Source organism: Anser anser (assembly GCF_964211835.1).
Source record: "Anser anser genome assembly, chromosome: 7".
Classification (NCBI taxonomy): domain Eukaryota; kingdom Metazoa; phylum Chordata; class Aves; order Anseriformes; family Anatidae; genus Anser; species Anser anser.
In genome coordinates this window covers 29,408,894-29,431,919 of record NC_139727.1, presented here as the reverse complement: position 1 = coordinate 29,431,919, position 23,026 = coordinate 29,408,894, and the positions used below count along the sequence as shown (strand labels likewise).

Sequence of the window (23,026 nt, the reverse complement as noted above, 5' to 3'; positions counted from 1 at the left end):
ATTTCTCTGCTATACCTTTGTTACACACTCATTTAGACAACCCACCTTCAAAACTGAGGGTTAGCAAGTTTCGTAAGTTGCTTCCCAACAATATTCTGCCTAGATATCAAAAGCATTTTTGTCAATGAGGAACAATGTGAGCATAAAACTGCTATGCAAGCAGTACTCCAGGATCAAGCACACAAACCCCAGGTTCACTGTTACGCTGAACAGTCCCTCAGCAGAACCCTGATACTGTCAGAAATAAAACTAAGAATAACTACAGCCAATTAACATATGCCTTGACTGGACAGAACTTGGGACTAGTAGTTCAAGGTAAGTCTGGCCTATGAGGGTGAATAATGTGCATGAGATACTAGTACGACACTCATACACTACATATGAAGTTAGAATATATATAGTTCTAGCTTATGCTACATACTGTTGGCTCAGTCAAGGAAGAGTACGCATTTCAAATGACAGTGTCTCAGCAACTCTTTCATTTCCTTTTTTCAAAGATTAAAAAGGATGAAGATGCCAGAAAGACTTTGAGGAGAGTCTGAGAGCAGTTTTGTGGTAAAAGAGTAATTATCATCCTCCTATCTGAAGATCCACAGGAGTGATATCATCCCAGCACTTACATGATTAACTCTGAGGAAAGAGATTAGCAAAAGCACATCAAATAAGGACCAGCACCACGTTGCTTTCTCTAAGGAGACACACATCAGCTTAGCAGGCTTGTTTACAGTGAGTAACCCTGGTTAATCTTTCTGACCTCTGTTGTTTTTCATATCTAATTATATCCAGTTTACAATTACAATTAATTCAGATTGGTACAAAATTAAACAGTCTCTTGGCATCACAGCCATACCTGCCTATAATTGCCATACCAAAACAAAACATTTCTACAGAATACCAAGCTCACACACCCCATCCCCTATGGAGAGAAAACTTCATTTAATTACCACCTCCAGCAGCTGTGCAGGAGCACAGATGTACCTTGCAGGGTGCCCTGAGGATCAGGAGCAAATCTAGGCTAAATTGGATACAGAGCAAGAGCCCCTGAAGGAAAACCACTCTGCCCTCCTCTTTGGCAGGTGTGAAAATGAAAACATATCATGACTCTAAGGCTTGGGCAAAATCAGAGCTGGGAAAAGAACTCAGATACTCTAAGGCTGCTGTCCTAACCTACCCACAATACCAATCCCAGGCTGGATCCTATTTGCATGCATAGGAGCAGGATAAGCCATCATACTAGACCCAACAAAGCAGAACATCTCATCTTTGTTTTACTGCTAAGCAGGTCAGAACAACACGTCTCTCCATTTTCTCTTGTCTTTTTGGCACTGGACACGTGTACTTTTCACTTTTAATTACCAGGCACAGCAAGCATTTACTTGTTAAATTTCAGGTGCCAGTGGGGATGGAAGCTATCCAAAAAGCGTGTGTTTGACCTGGCAAAGAGTCACTGATTGGCAACAGTCATGTGCTTGGTTATAAAACCTTTTCATTGTCACAGCAAGGCAGAGTTTACCCAAAGTTAGTTCATCTCATTATACTCTTGTTACAGCTGCACATCCTCAGGGTCCCCACAGCTCATCAGAGCAAAGTCCTTTGACACAATAACCCCACCTTTCTGTTCCTACTCTGATACTGCTTGCTGCTCGTAGAGAGCTCCCATTCAGATTGCCCAAGGCATTTCCATGTTGCAGTACTTTCATGCATAATGCCCCTCTGTGAACTGCCAAACAATTATAGGCATCACCACCTATAGCTGGTTTTGAATAGATCCTGTTTGACTACGGCTTCCACGATTGGGCCTGGACAAGAAGTAGAAGAAACCCTAGCTGGTGATTCGAGGCAACAACCGGTGCTTCCATGAGAAAAACAGACAGTAAATCAGGGGACAGATGTAAAGCTTCTGACCTATGTATGCTTTGTTCTCGAGTCTGGTTTTCTTCACAGCATAGCTATACACGATACCTTTTCACTGTTCTCCATTCTACATAGGAAAGCCCTAACTTTTGTAACATCCATCACAGGGCTTTGTCGTTACCAGCTTTTTGTACTGGCACAGAACAGCTCTGATCCCAAACTGTGTGCAGAGAAAAAGGAAAAGCGATATTCACTGTTATAATTATATGTTATTTGAGTAAATGCGTGGTTGTGCTATTCTCCATAGAACTACAAAGTAATTTTCACCATTACGGTAACTTACCATGTAAGCAGAAATAGTCACATAAAATAATGTTATCATTAGGGATAGGCTGTGTGCACCAGGACTGCTGGAACTGAGAATACCATTTATATAAAAACACTTCTTTGATTATAGGTCTCACCTGGGAGAACACTTCACATGTGGGAATAAGTTTACTCACAGTAGTTGCCCCATTATAGAAAACAAAGAGATGTGCATGGATAGCTCCTCATGGGGGTAAACTTTTGTAGCCCGTATACAACAATCTATTTAATTTGAGGACAGTAGAGTGTTTCATGACTGTTTAGAAAAATAAAAACTGTATTATGTATCTCCCTTGAGGCCATTAAACATGAATACAATTTTAAATGCATCATTGCTTTTCCACTGCTTACACACTTTATTTTTCTGCTTTTTAGTCAGATTGCAGAGAGAACACAGACAACAGTCAGCTTTATCAATGTTCACATCCAGATGCTAATGATCTCAATTTACTTACCTAGCATCTATTACCCATGTCACTCACTGTTCTAAATACACTTCTCTTCCTAACATCGCCACACTAGAGAAGAAAGCTGAGGAAGTAGGAGAAGGTCTGTTTTCTGGACAGGAGGTTGAGGCATCCAAAAATTAATGGTTAAAATTACAAAACTTGATGGCATTGCGGTGCTCTGCACAGCAGCACTCAGCCCTAAGCTATTCACTGTGATTACAAACTCTGCCTGGTAAACTCAGCTGCCAGAGATCCTAACATCTGGGAAGGTTCAGGACTGAGAAACAGGATTCACAGCTGCCAGCTCACTCACTGGCTTTCACATTTCTTGTTAGATTTGCAAAAGTAACTTCACAACTTCAACACAACCCTGACACTTTGGTTTAGGAATCAACCATCGCAAGTCAGAAATGTGCCCAAGCTGACTCCACCTTTCCAACCATTTCCAGGTCCTTTGGTTCCATGTCAGATAAGCTTTTTTTTTTTTTCTTTTCAGAAAAAGGATGAACAGATTTTGTTAAAACAGAATTTAAGGGTTGTGGGATCTACTGCAAAGAGCAGCACCAGTCTTTCCTCAGAGACATGAGGACATAACAAAGAGTTGATTCCCCAGAATTATTAGAAAACTGCAGCCTAAATTTTCTCCCCTGCCTCTGTGCTCCACTTAGAAAACCTCGATCATCACACTCAGAGTCCACCAACATCTGTTTGTATACAAAGAAACTGGGCATTTGAGGATAGACAGGCCCAAAGGCAACAAACCCTGGCTAGCATAACAAGACACCCTGAGATGTCCTGAAATGCTTCTCTGAGATCTAGCCCAGCTAAACTCCATGCTGAAGGAAAAAAGTTCCTAAAAACAGCCAAGCAAGGGCTTCCAGGATTCACGGTGCTGCTTGGGGTAACACATTTTACATGGAGTTGATCAGAGATGAAATTAGTTATTGGATTTACACTGTAAAAGGCAGATGTGCATATCTGGGAAGAGCATATCTGGGGAGCACGGATGTGGGAGGGGAGTAACACGCAGTGAAGCCAGAGCTCGATGGATTGCTGAACTCAGTGGCCACAGCACTGTGGTGTTCAGGCACCCCACGTGACAGCATGGCTCTCTTCTCTCTCAGAATATTCTATGATCCTGACCCTGCACACTCTGCTAGTCTGCTCAGTGAAGATTATAATTCACCCAATGACCAGTGCTGAATTTCCTGATTCTTCACTTCAGAAAAAAAAATGAAATAAAAAGACATTTTACCACAGATTGCTGGGTTTGACGGTTAGGGTTCTGGGGTGCAGTTTGCTCTTTTGTCTTCCTCAAAGCAAAATAACTGTCTCCTGGTGAACCAGCTCTAATCACTGAAGACCAAGGTTACAACATTATTGAGTCTCACACGGACCCACATGCCCCTTTTCCAAGGGCTGCTCTCCACCCATTCTCTTATTTTTCCTCTTTTTTAATAACGGGACGTGCTGACTCATTATTATTGATTGATTACCCCGCTGCCTGGGAAGCACTATTCCCCTCCTCATTAATTCAAAATCACCTCATTTTTCATACTTCATAAATTAATATATTATTGGAGCTGCAGTAGTAAAGGAGATAGCCCTGTTCCATCGAGGGGTAGGGAGGGCGGAGGAAGGATGGAAGTCTCACAAACTTGCCCTATGTCAGGATCTGCACCTCAGCCTGCCCTGCTGATGGGCTGGGTACAGGCAGCCCCTATGAGGTGATGCATCCTGACAGTCCCGCTTTGTCCCTGTAACCAAGGCAGGGCACCATGAAAAGCTGCTAAAAGCCTGCTCTGCTCCACTTCATAAAGCAACGGTCATAGTAAGTGACAAAACTGCAGCCTTATTTTAGTGGATATTATAACTTCTGATCTGTCCTTTAACACTTGCTGACTAAATCGGAACAAACTGCCTCTATTAAATACTGTCAGCCAACGCTGGGAAGTCCACATCTAAATGTGGATGCGATCTTTCCAGTTTTACCCCATCTTTATGGCCTCGTACCACCCTAAGGCTCCCCTAAGGAGCCCGACTCTAGCAATATGAGGTGAAGAAGGCAGAGAGCAGCAGGAGAAATCATCCAACTGCTAGAAAGCCAGGCAAGGCAAGGCAGCCTCATCAGAGATCTGCACCAGTATCCATCCTGCCAAGCTGAATCTTACCTGATAACTGACCTTATTTTTTTTCCTCCAAACATTATCACAAATACTGAGCAAAAAAATAAATAAATAAATAAAAAATTTTTTTAAAAAAAAAGACATATCAGCTTGGGTTTCTCCCTTCACAATGAGTCTCTAGCCATTCCAATAGACAATGAAGTGCAGTGACACACTCATCAACCAATCTTATTTTTTTTCATTCATCTTCTGAGGATGATCAAACAAATTGTATGTCTAAAGCTGTAGATATTGCAGTTACTGTCCGCAAACTGTGCCAAACAAACCCTGCTTATCTACTTGGTTCTTGCACATAAAACAACTTAGTAAAGCATGCATGGCAAGTTAGCCAAGTCCAGAGTTTGAGCTTTGTTTTGCATTTCCCTAAAAGCTGTGTCTACTTTCATTTAAGTGGCCATTTTTTCCCATGATGCAAACCATCCCTCATAGTCAAAGCTCCAAGACAGCAGCTAAGCAGGGAATTCAGGAATACAGTTCCAGTCCTTGGTAGGTACATGATATGGCAGGTGTGTGTCTGATTTTTTCTTATTTTACTTATACATCTTATGTCTACAGTTACTTTCATCAACTAGACTTGCAACATCTGTGAAGACTAAAATGATGTTTATTTAACAAGACATTTTCCATAAAGCCAACTTAGCTTTCATTTTACTCTGTATCTTTATTAATTGAACCCTGTATTAGGGTTCCATTTGCTTTCAATACTTAACTAAGCACTACCCAAATGTGTATCAAATGAGTTCTGAAACATATGAAAAATATAAGTGAAAGTTATGGTAATGGATAAGCATAAAGCCATGAAATGCAGGTGCATAAAGGAAACTCTAAATCTGGAGTTTCATAATATATGAATGCTTTCTTCATAAGTGCTGCAACAATGGCTTTCAATGCAGTATCTTTAAGATATGTATAAACAGAAAAATACCCATCTCTCTTCTAATCCTCTTGCCTCCAACACTATTAAATAATGCCACATGCAAGTATTCTGTTAATTATCTGGGTCCAGTCCTGTTCTAATTATTAATCAATGATGAAGAACCAGAGCGCACCCTCAGCAAGTTTGCTGATGACACAAAACTGGGAGGAGTGGCTGATACATCAGGAGGCTGTGCTGCCAGTCAGAGGGACCTGGACAGGTATTGGGCAGAGATGAACCTCATGAAGTTCCACAAAGGCAAGTGCAGGGTCCTGCACCTGTGCAATGCTCTCTAGGTGACCCTGCTTGGCAGGGGAGTTGGACTAGATGATTTCCAGAGGTCCTTTCCAACTTCAACTATTCTGTGATTCTGTGATCTCAAATGTGTTTATTTTTAGAAATACCCAACACGAGCAGTGGTTGAAGTTCCGTAGTTTTTGTTTGTTTTTGAATGCATCTGTTTTTCCAGAGAAATGCCTGAAAAAACCTCAAGGATCTCAAGTTTTCATGTTCATGCAATGAACTGAAATACTGAAGGACAGCCTTCCTCAGTGTACATTGATCAGATTGTCCCTGTTTTAGGAAGAGGGAAACATCCCCTGGGGATCTCTCATAAGCTTGTGTCTCTGTTCTGTGCTATCTGTGCTGACAAATGGTTGCATCCCTGAAAACAGATGCTATAGGAACTCCATTTATCTCTATGATCTACGTTAAGTCAGAGGAGGCAAAATTAAAATCTGCATAGAAACAGAGAGTAGTTTCTTCTTTCTTGAAGTATAGGAACCTACAGGTAGGTCAGGTCTCAGCAGGCTTCTGACAGGCCGTACAGTCCCAGGCTGCAGCAAGACAAAGTACTCTCTTTCACAGGACCCTCTTGACTACAAAGGCTCACAAGAAGGCACAACCCTCAAACATAGTAATAATAATTTAAAAGGGAAAAGAAAAACAGATTTGGGACATACTGAAAAAAACAACTATATTTTAAGAGTATTCTACTAACACTCATATTTTGCCTTTACATCTCTGCATCTTCCATTCATTTTGAACCGCGGTTAAAAGATTAAGTTAATTCTACTAGTATACGGAAGCTATATTTCTTACTTAGTCAAGGTCAAAAAGCTACAGAGAAAGTATTATGACACCTGTAACTCAAATGATCTCTTTTCCACAGTTTCAGGTCTTGGTTCTGCAAACATTTACAAAAATTCTTTTTTCATGAGTGACAAATTCAAGCCAAACTAATGAGACAAGTAGAGAGAAGCCCATGCACAAGAGCTCACAAGATTGAACCTTGTAGATAAAACGCACCATATAATATATCCTTTGACTCTGCCACAGATGTTGTGTATGACCTTGAGGAAATCATCTTCGCTTCATAAGTAGGTGAAGGAAAATAATGCTTCTTCATTCCCAATTTTAGTCTTTATTTGAATCGTCAGTTCTGGAGACTGATGGTGACTGCTCCTGAAGTATATTTACCAGGCAGAATATACTGCAATGTTAACCAGATCAGTCACATTTGTACAATCCACTGGTAAAACCAGAGCAGATAAATCTGAGCTCAGATGATACAGATGCTGTGTTTCAGAGCTATAGCCTTTGCCGTACAGCAGTAGGCAGGTTCTGCCCACACAGGATCTGGACTGAGTAGCGTGTGTTTTGGAGTGCTAACAAGAACATCCTACACAGCTCAACAGGTCCAGAGAATGGTGCATGAGGAGACAATTAAAACTCAATTTGCAGCTCAGGTAATTTAGTGTCCGTTAATGGCAGCTGTAAAGCCAAGAACTATATAGCAACTGTATTTCATCAGGCTGAAGGAAAAGATTAGGGATAAAAGACAACAGAAAGAACTAGTTCTCTCTCTCCTGCCCTGTGGCTCTAACTCAGCCCCACTGCATTTGTGTTACAAATAGATTTTTTTAAATCACGCCAGCAAGTGCCAATTTGTAGCACGTGATGTTTTTCACAGTGTCTCCTTAATAAGGAAAAAGGGTAAAAAGAAACCTTCCATTTGCCAAATGGCTTCAGGATACTCCAGAGCTCAGTCCCTCACCAATAGCGTAGGATACAATCTTAGGAAAAAAACAGCAAATGACTAATGGGATATGTGGCAAAGGATGGCAGCTCAGTTCAGGCTGGGTTAGCAAGCATCAGGTGCGTGCTAGGCTGATGAAGCAGTGCTTCTATCTCACATTTGATGAGTAGGTAGAAAACAAAATGCTGTCTAATTCCCTCTGGGACCAAATGCACCGAAAACTAAAGGCAAAACCAAAACAAGTTCAGATCACGGTTCTGCACTGAGGATCCAATAAGAGCTCAGGAATTCCCTTAGGAGATGCATGAGGCCACGGTGGGGTTTGCTCTCAATTACTCTCCAAGTAAGCAAGAAGAAATAAAATGAGGTCAAAGTGACTTGCACTCATTTAGGATCTTTATCTCCTGCAGGAGGAGATGTCAATCCCAATGAGATAGCGAGTTTCCAGCCAGGTAGGTGCATTCCTATGAGATTCCAATATTACAGTCACAATTAACTTCTTCCTTCATTAACCTGAACTGCAACGCAGCATTGCTGTCTGCCAGCTCATAAATAGTTGCCTCACTTCATCCCCAAGAAGCAGCACAGAAACAAACAAACTTAATTAGATTTAGCTTTCAGAGCTCCTGACTCTCCAAATACCTCTAAGCATTTCTCATTGTGATGGGCCAAGTCTAGAGGCATGAATAGGTATGAGAGGTGTCGCACATCTTTGGCTTTTATAGCTTCAGTGATTTGGCTTTTCCATTTTGACTGTATGGCAACTGGGAAATTAGCCTGCAAAACCATTTACTCAAAGCTCTTTAGCTGAGCACCATGAATTTATTTCTGCTTTATGCTGTTTACAACTACTGTTCAAATCCTCTAGCTAAAAGGTCTACCTGCAAATAAAATCTGAAATGCTTCAGTTCTGCTATGAGGAGAAATCTGGGGGAATCCTCATTTCAGTCACTGTTGCTGGGTGACGTTTTATGCTGATTCTGCACAGAAAGAAAGACTACAGACCTTTTAATTCTTCAGGGTATTGCCTACAACAATGATGGTACCAGCACAGGAGAAAAGCTAAAGATGACTGCATCCAATTGAATTGCAAAGCAAATTCATGAAGGCAGGTATTTCTAAGACATCAGAACTGTCACTGCAGATCTTAAATGCAATCAGGACCTCACATTTATCCGCATTTATCTGAGCAATACTATATACAGGCAACTGCGTTTGGGTTTGATTTTGTCAGTTAGAGCTGTCATTCTATTCCTTTTTTTCTCCCTCCTTTTCTCTTTTAAATGCTTTTTAATTCCATCCTCTCAACCTCCACAGGAATCCCAAGGGTAGAGATAAAACTTTCTCAGTGAAAACTGGGTTTTCAACTAAACACCTTCACCAAGAATATTCACTTTACACAGAGCATTTCATGGAGGAAATAATACAAGAAATCTATGGTTCAACAACAGTTCCTTAGGATTCAGCATTGCACCTCAGTGCCTGAAAGGAACAGCGCTTCAGAAACACAGGACTTCTGTTCTCATCTTCTTTTGGAAGGGGTTTGCATCTACCTATGATGCATAAATTCTAAAATGAATCCTGTTATTGGCAAAGAAGAAGAAAGCAGGCATTCATGAGATATGTGATCTTGCCCAACAGACCAACCCATGTTAGAGGGCATGGTCTCAGAGCACTTAAGCTCTAAGAGGTGCTATTTCAAAGTGCACAGGGTTAGTCCAAGAATCTAAGGCATAGCTGTGGAAATTATCTAACAGAAACCTTTCAAAGAAAAGAAAAAGATAAAAGATAAAGAAAAGTAGGAATTAAAAGTTGAGAAATGTTCTTATTAAAACAGAGACTGTTTTTTCCCTTAGCGCTTTGGAAGAAATAAACAATTCAATTCTAATTCCCACACTGCTGTGAAAGACGCCTCTAGTAAAACGTAACTAACGCCCAAAATACAGCATTAAATTAAAGGTCAGCAGAGAACTGAGATCTCTGCCCAGCAGAGAAAGCAGCCTTTTGTTATATCCCTTAAAGACAGACAAGAGTCTGTCGGGTTAAAAAAATAAAATAAAAGCCAAAGCTACGCATTTTGTGAGCCCCAGCTTTTCAGAGCACACAGCCATCTGACCTTCAACCCCACTCAACTGCAAGGAAGGTGTACTGCTGAACATACGTGGATATTTTGCCTCTCTGAAGTTCACCACAGTATTACCAGGTTTGTTAAAATGTGTATGTCAGCTGTGCCAAAGCAGATACTTCTTCATGTGGCCTCTCTGGCAAACCACCATGTGGGTGGATGCACTGAAGGGAAAGATGTGTCCTAGAATACACTGCCAATTAAGAGAATCTTCATGGGTATGGGAGTGTCACAAACACAGGCAACTCAGCTTCTCACTAGAGCTCCAAGCAATAACTCTTAAGAAAGCAATGGCCTTCAGGACTTCAGAAACTGCTAGGTCTAATGATCACCTGGAAATCAAGGCAGATTTTCTTCATCTAAGGAAAATTCCTCTTCACTTCCACAAGTTCTTAGTGTGGAAGTGAAAGAAGAAACAGCGCAAGCATCTGCAAGAAGAGCAGGTACAAGCCTGGCAGTTTCAGCTACCAACAGCAAGGCCGTATGAACACTGGCCAGTTGCAAAGAGCTGTGAAACCCTGATCTCCTTAGCTTTCAGAAGAGCATGAACAGTGCAGCTGCTCCACCAGAAGACGAAGTCATCCTGGGTCACGGTAGGAATTATTTCTGCTCTGGTGAAGCCAGAGGCTATGGACTTACAGCAGGCCACAGCCCACTCATTTATCTCCTTATGGCAGCACTCCAGGGTGGTTCCATTTCAGATCATAAGATTATTACGGTTGGAAAAGCTCTCCAAGATCATCTGGTCCAACCGTCCCCATTCCACCACCAACGTCACCCATTAAACCATGTCCCTAAGCACCACGTCCAACTTTTCCTTTAAACACCCCCAGGGACGGTGACTCCAACACCTTCCTGGGCGACCTGTTCCGATGCTTAACCAATCTTTCTGAGAAGAAATTTCTCCTAATTTCCAACCTGAACGTCTCCTTGAGGCCATTCCTTCTTGTAATAATTTAAATTATTGTAATAAAATAAAAATAATGAACCGCAAAACCTCAAATTACACAATGGTGAAGAGCATTTTCCAAACATCTACTTGCAATTTCGAGGAAATAGCTTGCATAGACATCCCCCATCTCAGCTCAAAAAGGCCATCAGCAGAATAGGTCATCAGCTGCAAGCAGGGGCTCTGGGACCCAGAGCTGCCTCTGCCCAGCACCACATGGGGATGCAGCCAAAGCCACCTCAGCTCAGCCTATGAGGCTCTGTGCCTTTACTAACTCTGAGTCTGTGGAGGGTTGATATCTCCCAGTGGCAACATGTAAAACCAACGAACGTTGACAAACTGAGCCTGACTTCTAGGTACTTAACAGCAGCAAAGCCAGGGAGACCTAAGGCCACCCTGGATTTATTACCATGATGAAACTAGAGACTGTGTTTCTTCAGCTCTTCCCCCATCTACTGCATCTACTACTACTTTCCTCTTCAAGCACAAACACATGATGTCTCCACTGTCTTTTTGCCCACGGATAAACAATAGGGACTGCTGTGTTTCACAGAGGATCAAAGGATAGGAACGATGGGCCAGCTGCTTTCAGGCTGCTCCAGCATTTGTCAGTCTGCTGTGGCAGGAACGATGTTTCAAAACATGGCAGGACACCAGATACAGACAGGGGCAATAGTCAACACCGTGCTGGGGCTTTCCAGTAAGGGATGGGAGAAATACACAGGAGCAGCTTAGCAGGAAGCCTAAAGAGAACATGAAATGAATAATATTGATTAAAAATATAACCTAAACTGAAACAAGAGTTTTTAGTTTAAAAGAGGAAGAACAAATATACATGAAGCTAACTGGGAACTTGCTTTTGCCATCAATGTTACATAGCAGATGCTCAGACATGACCTTTGTGGGTGAGAGAATAAAACCCAAAGAGAATTCAATATTTTAAGGCCAGAGGAACCATTAGGTCATCGAGTCCAACCTCCCTGTGCAGTATGTGTTCCAGAATTTCACCAAATCATTCCTGTACTAAGCTCAGTATTTCTTCCAGAAAGTAACCTACTTTGTAAGAAAAGCACAAATGCTTGGAGTGCCTCAGATCCCTGAGGGCTTTATGCCCTCCTGTACTGGTGAAGTAGTCATCAGCTGTGTCTTTCTCAGTACCAAGAGAAGGGGAATGACACAGGCTCCCAGCCCCTGGGTTATAACCATGCCTCATCCATCTGCTCCACCCCTGCATTTCAAGTCTGGCCCCATCTGATCCCCCAGTACTGCAGTAACAGTGATGTTGTTACTGCGAAATCAGTGCTCCACCATAACTTGGCAGCACTGAGCACTGAAACATGACAGAAGCCAACAAAAAAAAAAAAAAAGAAAAAAAACTTACAATGTATTCACAAAAATTAAAAGGAAACAAAAAAGCTTTTATTTTAAAAGGAAAAAAAAGGAAAAAAAAAAAGCTAGTGTTTAAATCCTCTTTCCTCATACTTAAATGAGCCCAGGGTTATGCCACAATTCAGGTAAATGATGTTTATATAACTGGCATTTGGCTGAATGCATAATTTCTATTTAACAGCTGAAGAGAGGCATTTCAGGGCTTCAAAGAAATCTGACAGGTAATTCCCACTGTAGTTCTGCAGGGTAGCTGAGAGGTAATTATCCTTCTCACTAGTAAATCAATTAGGAATGAATGTATGGAAAGCTTTTCCCCTCCTCCAAGTAACTCCTAATCCTCTAAGCGCTAATGAGCAGACAGTGCTAGCAACCCATCAGAAAGAGACAGGAGCCGAGGCACACAAGGTCCTACCAATATCTGATGCCTAAGGAGAAAATACCGTGCCTGGAAAGGGCCTGCACAATTCACTGTGTGCACACAGGCCCTGTTGCTCGTGGTATCTTTCTCCCACTGTTTATTGCCTCTAAGATTTATTTTTGAGGCTCACAGGAGATCCCTGCACTGCGTGCAATTGGGCAGCACTCCCGCTGTCAGAGGGGAAGCACAAGGGATCCAGACTTTGTCCGCTGGGGTGCAACTGATTCACCAACTGCTTTGTGATTCATTATCGGTGGTTGCGCTCAGGAGCTCAGCAAAAATGCGATGCTTACTCTGCAGGCCATTTTAACAATGTTCACCGAGAGAGACCTGAAGAAAATTACAACCTAAGAGCATTTTTTTGCCAGACACAACCTTGTGAATCTGTAAGAGGTAGGTGTAAAATAAGCCTGATAATAATGAATTTGACAAATCCCTGATTCTCCAATCCAGTGACATCTTCCCCAAGAATTTCCAAAAATCTGAATTTATGCTTGGAAATGCTTTGCTGATCAAAGCAGTCAGCTCTGGGTTCAGACAAACCACCTGTTTAACTATGCCCAGTAACAGTGTCCTTATATTTAGCAGAGGTGGAAAGAATGAAAACAAGTTGTTCCCACAACCAACATACTAAAGCTGGTTTCCTATGGATTTTCCTTACAGCTCCTCTCTGTTTCAAATGATTTTTCAGAAGGGAGGAAAGGGGGGAAGACAGACAGGTCCAGAAATCATTTCCTAACAACATAAGACCAAAAATATAAGCCAATACAAATTGTCATCTGCAATAAGAAAACAGAAGGTAAAGATAGTTCTGCATGCCACTATACAGTGATATGTGTTATTAGAGAGGAAAAAAAATAGGAGAGGGAGAAAAGACCACTAATCTGGTGAGCCTGATAGCTTGAGAAATGCTAAAGATAATCATATATCCTTGCACCCCCAATTTGTGAGGGAGACTTTACACCAGTGACGTAGGATTTGTAACTGAGCATATTGCCTCCGATTTCAGGTGGGCAGAGTTGCTTTGGAAACAGAACGAGCAAGAATTAACTCTTCAGCACCCACCACGCAGGGGGTATTAAGGCCAGGAGAGTTTATTATGAAACACCTTCATTTCATTTTGCTCAGAACAAAACAATAAAGATAGTCTTTATGAGAATTCCATTTCTGCACTCAAAAAAATTTAAATTGACCCCTGACCACCACCTTCTCGCTCTCCTCTCTATATCCCAAAGCACATATTGCTGCCTACGGTAATCAGAGCCATGGCTGCCTTAAGATTGCATGCACTGAAATACGCATCAATCCTGAAAACTCTGTAGACTGACCGATGATGGAAAAAACAGTGTCAGTAATAATAATAGTAGGAGTAGCAGAATACAAGTTTGGAAACCTAAGGAGGGAGACGAGCTGGGCCCTTTGGAAGTGACGAAACAGAACGTGCTGCTCCCCATCCAAACAGCTCCATTTGCTGCCAGCAGTTAGCTGCATGCTGCAGCCCTCCTGTATTTATTTCTGTGGGTAGCTGAGAGCACCTTTGTCCCACTACCTCCCTTGAATCCGCACAGGCAATAATTTTAAACCAAAAAGGCACTGAGCAGTAACTCCTGGGCTGCGCTCTGTGAGCCAGCCTAAGCCCTAATTGCATTATGTGGGAAGCATGAGCAGGGGGTTTGAAAGCTGTGACCTCATCTTCTCTCCTACACAGTCAAATCACATCGTAGGTCTCCCACCCACTTGCCCCAGCACATTCTCCTTTCGGCCCCCTTATATGATGTAACCAATGAAAATGTCATTTACATCTTTACCTCCAACTTCTCCACAAAATCCAGGGAAAGCATAAGCATAAAATGCAGGAAGAAATGCCTTTTCTCTGTTATTGCTAATAATAAAGAAACAGAGAAGGCAAAAAGAGGCATATTAGCTAATTAGTCAGCGTAAGCAAGATTCCAGGAAGCATTTGTGTGAGTTCAGCTCTTTAACGTATAAGAGTCAGAAGAAAAAAAAAAGGCAACCTGTTTTACTTCTTTAACTCCTTCAGCAGGAGATTAAGGACTCCATCCCCACCACAAGTAAAACAGGCACAATTCTACTGAAAACCATGGAATTGCACTAGTGTGACTTAAACAGCAAATTCAAGCTCCGATGAATTGCCAATGGATTTCACTATAGGATCATAATTCCTCTTGGAAGGAACAAAGAGTCATAATTTTGTTTCTATAGCTACCAGCTCGACAGCTCTCCCTTACCTTCCTCTTGTTAGTGGGACTGACATAAAGGTAGCTCAGCACAGTCTTCAGGCCTACTTTGTCATTTAGCTTTTCATAGGTAGTGCCATAGTCTGTTGACCTGGAGAAAAGAGGAGACAAAAAGAGTTTATGTGGTTATTATGGGAAAGAAATGACTGCGAACAGATGCTCAAAGTTACAGCTTGAGCGTTATTACCCTTAAAACTTCAGCTTTTCCGTTTCATTCAGGGTGGTAAGAAGAAAAGAAGAAAACTTGAGCCTTTGGGACAGGGTCTGTCACCACATCAGTTGACCTTACAGCACTCGGGGAACTGTGGTGTGCTCATGAAGATCTCTGTGGACTTCACGGGGACTCTGCTCTCACATGCTGGTGTGGGATTGCAAATGATACCTGCATGAGGACTCTGATCTCAGCAGCACCCTTAGCACAAATTCTATTTTCAGACAAATCCAGCAGAAGAATCCAAATTAAACCCATCAACAACAATTTTAAGTGGGCTGATTTTTGACTTGAGATGGGGATCCAAATGTGGCTCACAATTGTAACAGCTAAACTCACGTCTAGATAAAAATGTACCTAAACTGGCATCTTGAGTCCTCAATCACCCCCACCCTACTCTGTGCCGGGCGTTTAATTTTTCTGAGCTACAGAGACAGATTCAGGCCCCTACACAAGCAAATCCCACCCGGAGGAGCAGATGCTCTGGGGGTGGCATTACCCATTCGTGACTGGAGAAGAGAGCTGCTTCGTCACAGAGGGTTTTCTGTAGCTTCCTCCTCCTCGTTTGTGGGCATGCTTGAAACCCCGCTTTGCCCTGCTTGTTTCTCGTCTGCTTTCACACTCTGCTTTACTTAACAAACAAGATTTTTCCTACCAGAACAAATCAACAACTACCCAGGCCAGGATCCCACACCTGAACAGCGGTCAGCACCAAGACCAACCCTCGGTTCTTTGCCTGGCAGGGCAATGGCCCACGTCACCCTGATGGCACCAGCACAAGCAGTGCCACCGTGCCCAGCAGCCCCAGACCTCCGCTCCAGTGGCTGCAGGAACCGAGCAATGCCGGGGTCTGCGCCCAGCTCTGCCACGCTCCTCACTGCCCCTGCAGTCCAGAACGACACCGTAAGAGCCACACTGCAAAAACAGGTAGCTGCTGTCAGGCTTCTGAGCCAGGCAGTCACAGAACCCCTGAAGCTTTTTTTGAATCAAAGATGTCGCTGCAGCACATTTGCTGTTGTGCAAATTTCAAGCACAAATCCTAAATGAGTGAGGAACTGGTTCTTTTCTTAAATGGGCTGAGGCAAACTTCCTCCTTTGAACACCCAGCAATCAGGGGTGCTTCGAGTCTTAAACAAATTGTGTGTGCTGTGGTTTAGCTCTAATACTAAACTAGAGCGACTATTAGATTTATACTTATTACTCTTTTATACTAATGTACAGTATTGATACTCACTGGGCTTCACAGAAACATTTCACAATCACATACTGTACTCCCATGTCAGTTTCCTGCACAAAGCATCTGAAACTTTTATCTTGCCAGGTATCAATACAACACAAATTATTTAGCAGCTTTCCCCCTCCAGCAAGGCTTGCAATCAGAGCAGCTCGATAAAACCAAATAACCCTGGCCAACTGATTGCGCTCCACAAGGCCTCCAACACACGCTCATTCAACAGGTCAGAAATCTCCCAGTAACACTAAGCTAAGAGCGGTGAGTGACAGGGAGCGTGTACTAAGCTACTTCCTTGGACACTCTTCCAGCATCTCTGAAGCTCCGAACAAGCCACTTCCACGAGTACACATGTACCAGCCACCAGCCGGGGAAAGAGATCACTGGTTTCAATCAGCATTCAAAGAGAACACAAATACCGGTTTAATATTCTCACAGAGCTACTTTGGTTTTATTCTCCTAGTCATTTTCCGATCTCCCAAAATGCCTTGCACTTCTAAAGATGCAGGCTGGATGCCCTAATGACTCTCTCTCATTAAACCATTATCACTCATTGCATTTGCCCTTTCAAAGAATAGCTAGAAAGGAAGTAGGATCATTATTTCGTTAGCTTCTCTAAGGCTTTCTTTATTATCATGACAGTCACCACTGGCTTCACAGAGATGTCTCAAAGGATATCACAATAATATACTGTATTTCCATAGCATTTTCCCAAAAGCTGAGGCTTTTGTCTTGTGTTAATCCTTTCAAACTAACAAAGTCCCAAGGGCTGCACTGGGAAATACTATCTCCGTTCTAGAGATGAAGGAACTGAAAGCCTGCATAGGTAATAGTGCATTTTTTCAAAAGCAGGCATCTACAATTAGCCTTTTCAGCTTCTTAAATCATTAAGTATACAGCTTGATAATCAAATCTGCTAAACTCCTAACACCACCAAGTTCCCTAATTTGAAAGCAAGTGTTTACTAAGACACACAGAAAGAAAAGTTTGTTGCCTAATTTTAGCAACCAAAGCCTGACTATTTTCAGAGATGTGACCTGCAGGTGGAACTGAACTGTTCCACCTCCATTTTTAATCTTAACTTCAACCTTTTACCTTTATTAATCACTTAACTTTGCAGTTAAAGACTTTAACTGAAAATTAACTAGCTTGCGTGTACTTAGAGTTGTTTAACACTATGAGTAGACTGGATACCACATTTTCTGCCATACCTGTGGTTCTCATTAGCATCCACACCAAAGCACATTGTCAAAGCAGCAGAGGCCAAGTGACCCTGCCCAGCTGGTTCCTCTGACTTGTTCCCTTAGGCCATCACTGGGGTCCTATCACTTGCAAGGGCATTGTCAAAATTATTTATTTATTTTTATATATAAAGCAGTCTTCAAATATATCAATTTGAGTGTGTGTGCACATATACATATACACAATGCTTCCATAAAATAAATTGTTGTGCCTTATTAAACCACTGGTAGCACCAGAACTGCTACAACATGGAACGGGCCCTGGCTATATATACAAAGCCTATAAAAGCTCACTCCACGTATTTTGTCCCACGTGTCCTTGTCCTTGATCTTACAGCATTTCACTGTCCTCTCTACGCTGTATTTCAGCTTGCAAACCGTGCTGCTGGCAATACCCCAAAAAAAGACTGCACAGTGAAAAGCAGTGGAACTCAAGGGGCAGTCCAGTCTTGAATGGACCTTTGTTTACTCCAGTTCAGGTTTTTTGATTTTTGTTCTTTGTTGTTTTTTGTTTGTTTGTTTGTTTGGGGGAGGAGGGGTTGGTGGTGGGGTTTTTGTTTTGTTTTTCATGATTATTATTATTATAATCAGCAGTAGCTAACAGCCATGGGGAGGAATCTCTTCGCCGGTCTTGGTTAACATGAAGAACGACTTGATGCAATGCAACAAAATCATAATATTTGTATAACCAAATAAATAAGTGTGCTTTTCCCCAAACATGCTCTGGCACCAAATTCTGAGTATTCCCCTTGGAAGATTTATAACAAATAATTTACTGAAATATGGCAAATTCTCCCATAATTATTTTCCTTCCCAACTATTTATAGTGGCATATCACCTGTTTGACTCCAGTACCATCTCCCCGACGTGCCACGAGGTGTTTTAGCCCTTGCTGCAGCTGCTATCCCATAGTCAGCACTGCAGGGCTCAACAAGCACACCAGGTGGAGAAGCTCCTCTCCACCAAACCTGGCCATCAATCAGCGCACTGAGAGCTAACACAATCCACCTTATTGCTGTAGCTCTCAGCCTGAGCTTCCCTGTGATTGTGACAGACAGGCCGGAGCCAGCAAACTCCAATATCGCGATAAGACTTGCTCATCCCAGGGACGGGGATGTGAAGCAGAGGTGTGGAGATGCAGGATGATGCTGTCCCAATAGCTTTGAGGAGCCTTCCCTTCTGATGGTTTCCATCTCAGAGCACTGTCAGGTAGAGCAAAGGGGATTTCATTTGTCTGCAGTCGTAGCTCCTCAGCTACGAGGATAAGCTATAAATTTGTAATCAGTCTCCCAAGTGCAAAAGAGATGCAAATAGTGGGGCTGGATGGCTGGGAGGGACAAATCAACCTCCTGGAGCATGTGTGTGTAACCAGCTCTCCTGTCACGGGGTTTCTCCGTTGCTTCTGTGACTCTCACTGCCTGTGTCCACGAAGGAGAAGGAGCAGGCATGGATTTGATTTTAGATTATCAACCTTTTTCCTAAGATACAAAGTCTTATGCATTCACCTCCAGACCAGTCCCGCTACACACACATCCGCAGCCCCGCGTTGAGAGCCACGTGGAGGCACAGCCCCACTTCAGCAAGGAGAACATCCCACCTCTGTGTGCTTCACAGAGCAGGAGCGCACACAGCCCAGATTAACATTTTCTCTTCTCCTGTGCCTGCAGACTGTCTGCCTGCAGTGTGCCTGTCTCGCTATGACCCCCAAACAACTTCTTGTTTTTACCCATTGGCCAATTCTCTCCCAGTTTGACAGAAACAAAAACCCTGGAGAACAAAGTTTCTACAAGTTTCACGAAAACCAGCAGCCAGCAAAAAGAGAGAAAACTTACTCACGCTCAGTGAAAAGCTGCAGCATGAAGACAAATCCCATGAGACACAAGAGCAGGCACAGCTCTGAGCATCCAGCTGCAGGAAAACGTTCAAACCCAGCTCACATATTAATACTCTACAAAGACCCCAACTGCAAAGCACAAGAAGTCAGGCTGCCAAACTTCCGTTGCTTGTGCAAATTTGTTCGTCTCTTCCTTCCCCTTCCTCTCCCTCAAAGGGTGCTCTCCCTGAGCTACAGGCCTCTCTGAAGCTTTGGCACGCCAAGAAGAGGCTCCTTCAGAGTCAGAGTCCAGCTTGACCGTCCCCTGGGGTAGTCCCACACGGGAACCCCTTTGGTCAGCTCCTTTAGAGACCATAAGTGGTTTGGGGCTCTGGTAAAAGCCATTTCAGCACTAACCCCACTGCGCTGCTTTGTACCAGAATAGCTAAATGGCACACAGGGTACAGGAACCCAGCTCACTACGCAGTAACACAGAGAACAGGTCCCACTAACGTACACGTGGGGCTGACGGCTGCTCCCCAGCGAAAAGTTATCAGCCATCTAGCAGCAGGCATGGAGAAGCTTTTGCCTGGGAGCTGCAGGTTCATTTGCAAGGCCTGTGTGCTGCAGTGCACGGGTGCACCAGAGACAGCCCCAGGGTGACCACTGCCAAGGCAGGGAACGCGTGCAGGTGTAGCAGTGCTCCCCCAGAGGCAGTAGACATGGCACAGCTGTTATTTATGACACAGAGCTGTTATTTATGCTATCAAAATCGGCTGTGATGGAGCTAACCAAAAGAATCCAGTCCTTATCCTTCCCTCTCTGCAGCTGACAGAAGCCTGGATCTGGACATTTTACAACAAAGGTATCTGTGGAAGCCCTGGGGGGCTGTGCCTGCTTACTTAACCAAGAAAATCCAAGTAGCAGTACTCTGTGAATCTTTCACTTCACAGAGCAAAACATCTGCTGTGCTGAGAGCTTGTTTTCACCCAACCACGATTTCAGAGTGACCATAACATAGCACCAGAATATCTTTACAACTACGAACAGAAACAACTCCCTCTCTCCATCCCTACCCCTCTAAAGAAAACTAAGGGCAGTAATGAAAATCTGCGGAAGAGAATATAAACCAAACAAGCATATGGTGCTGCCTTTTTTTTTTTTTTTGCCCCTTTTTTTTTCAGCAAAGGTATCTTCTCTTGTTTTTTCAATATGAGTCTTTGGGAAGCCTTTGGATGTCTCAGAGGCTGGCCAACAGGATACAGAATATTACACTTCTGGACTGATAGGCAATAAAACATAGATGATATGAGCATCAGTCACATTTCTAGTGGGTGATTGCTCATCACTGTTTCATTTGATCACCATCCCACAAGGCAGGGGAGCTGTTCACACAAGCAGTCATTCCTCTGTAGAAATGATTGCTCAGATGGGCATCAATTCAGTCTCTGGAGATGTAGTTTTCTATATTCAGCCTACAGGGACAGTGGGCATTAACTTTAAAGCATGTGTTTGCAACACATCTGTTCTTCTTGTGCCATAGGAACACAGGGGTGCTTTGGATAACCCCAGTAATCACTATCCAGAACAACATGTCCAAATTTAGGCAGGATATGTATGCCCACATTATATTTATATATGTGTGCATAAATAATATATTTATATATATACACACATTCTCACACACCTACGTTAGAGGCAGTACGCCTTTACTGTGGGACACAGATTTGGCTAAATGCGGCTCTGAAACTCAGGCCATTTTGCTTCTGCCAAAGGATGGCAAAATCTTTCCTCTGAAGTAGAGGACAGTAACCAAACTAGTGGATCCTGACACTTCGTAGTAGGCAAGAGTGAACAATAAAACCTGGGTCTAAAAGCCTATTGCAAAATACTCAGCATTTAAAGAAACTAGGATCCTGATCAAAGCAAGCAGGCTGCAGGTGTAGTCGTTCCTAAGCTTTGCTTTATATTCTGCTGCAAAATAACCCACAATAAGGAAGCACAAAAGCAGCAAACAACTGGGGCCTCCTATTGTGCTACTAAAATAGCTATTTCCACTGTAAGAATCCATATCTTCTATACCATGGAGGTTTATCTCAACTTAATTTTAGCTACCTACGAACCAGGTATTTAACTCTGTTTCCCAAGCCTATCCATATTTCCTCTCTAACCACGGACAGAGACTGTTAACTTCAGAGAATGACTCATTCATCCTAAAATAGGTGAGGGTGCGTTGCTTTCTTAAGGTGTCTTCCTTTATTTAATATAAAGGCAGACCATAGCAACCAATACGTGTGCTCAGCTGTTAGATGGCTAGAACAAGGTGAGGTGTCTATCCCACAGTAAATGAAATAAAAAAGTTCTTGCACTGAGTTGGCGGTACAAAGGAAGGGAAGAACCTCAGCCATCCTGCCTGAGATCACAGTGAGATCACATCATTTGCTGTAATGTACCAATACTGTTTTACATGTCCCACAGAATAACAACATTTAAGAAAATACTTCTAGAACTAGGTACCAGAGGATATGAGGACACCTCTGTGCCATACATACTCTATAGCACTGCAAAGAGGAGAGAATAGATACAAGCAGAGAAATTTGATTCAGATTTCCCATGTTTGCTGGCAGAATCAAGAATAGAAACAAAGACCTCAGGAAACGTGAACTAGCTTCTCCCCAAAAGTGAGCTAAGCACTTCCCTTCATTGGGTGCTTGCCCCATTACACCGATAGCCTGCTGACAATCCTTACGGTGGCCAGGCAAAGTAAATATTCACTGGTGGAAACCCTCCAGTGGTGTGGAGGAGAGAAACAAAAAAAGGAAAAAAGAAAAAAAAAAAAAAAAGGAAAAAAAATGCAAGATATCATGGGGTTTAGATTAGGACAGATTAATAAGAAAGGGGAAAAAAATAAAAAATTAAAACAGTGTTGTATAATGCAATTGCTCACCACCAGCTGACCAGTGCCCAGCTATTCCTTAGGCAATGGCACCCCTACACCCCTCCCAAACCCCCCCCAGTTTTTATCATTCAGCATGACACCATGTGCTATGGATGGAACCTCTCTGTGGTCAGTCTGGGCCAGCTGTCCTGGCTGTATCCCCTCCCAGCTCCTGGTGCACCCCCAGCCTCCCTGCTGGCAACACAGCACAAGAAGCTAAAAAATCCTTGGCTCTGTGTTAAGTATTGCTCTGCAACAACTAAAACTTCTGTGTGTTATCAGCATTAATTTTCTCCTAAATCCAAAACACAGCACCATACTGGCTACCTGGAAGAAAATTAATTGTATCTCAGCCAAAAGTAGGAAAACAAGAAGCCCTAGATATATTTTTATGTATTTTCTCACTGTCCCCATGTCCCCCACCTTACTGTGAGGGCGGTCAAACCCTGGAACAAGCTTTCTAGAGAGGTGGTTGTTGCCCCATGGCTGTCATGTTCAGGAGATGTCTGGACAATGCCCTTAATAACGTATTACCTCTTGGTTAGCCCTGAAGAAGTTAGGCAGCTGGATGAGATGACCCTTGAAGGTCCCTTCCAGCTGAACTATTCTGTTTTATACGCATCCTATAATAATCACATCAGGAG

At 42.8% G+C, this 23,026-nt stretch overlaps 1 protein-coding gene across 10 annotated transcripts in view; it reads right to left on the bottom strand.

The window, feature by feature from the left end:
* The window catches only part of SORCS3 (sortilin related VPS10 domain containing receptor 3), a 313,332-nt gene that overhangs the window by 144,013 nt on the left and 146,293 nt on the right, over positions 1–23,026 (bottom strand). For 7 of the 10 annotated variants that reach the window (XM_083845055.1, XM_083845050.1, XM_083845059.1 and 4 more), the window contains one exon: positions 14,940–15,039. The exons of 2 other annotated variants lie outside the window; for them this stretch is intronic. In XM_083845055.1, coding sequence (XP_083701181.1) covers positions 14,940–15,039 — 100 coding nt within the window. Of the gene's footprint in view, positions 1–14,939; positions 15,040–15,135; positions 15,286–23,026 lie in introns of those variants that run through there. One more of the 10 variants, XM_083845052.1, reaches the window with a different exon arrangement.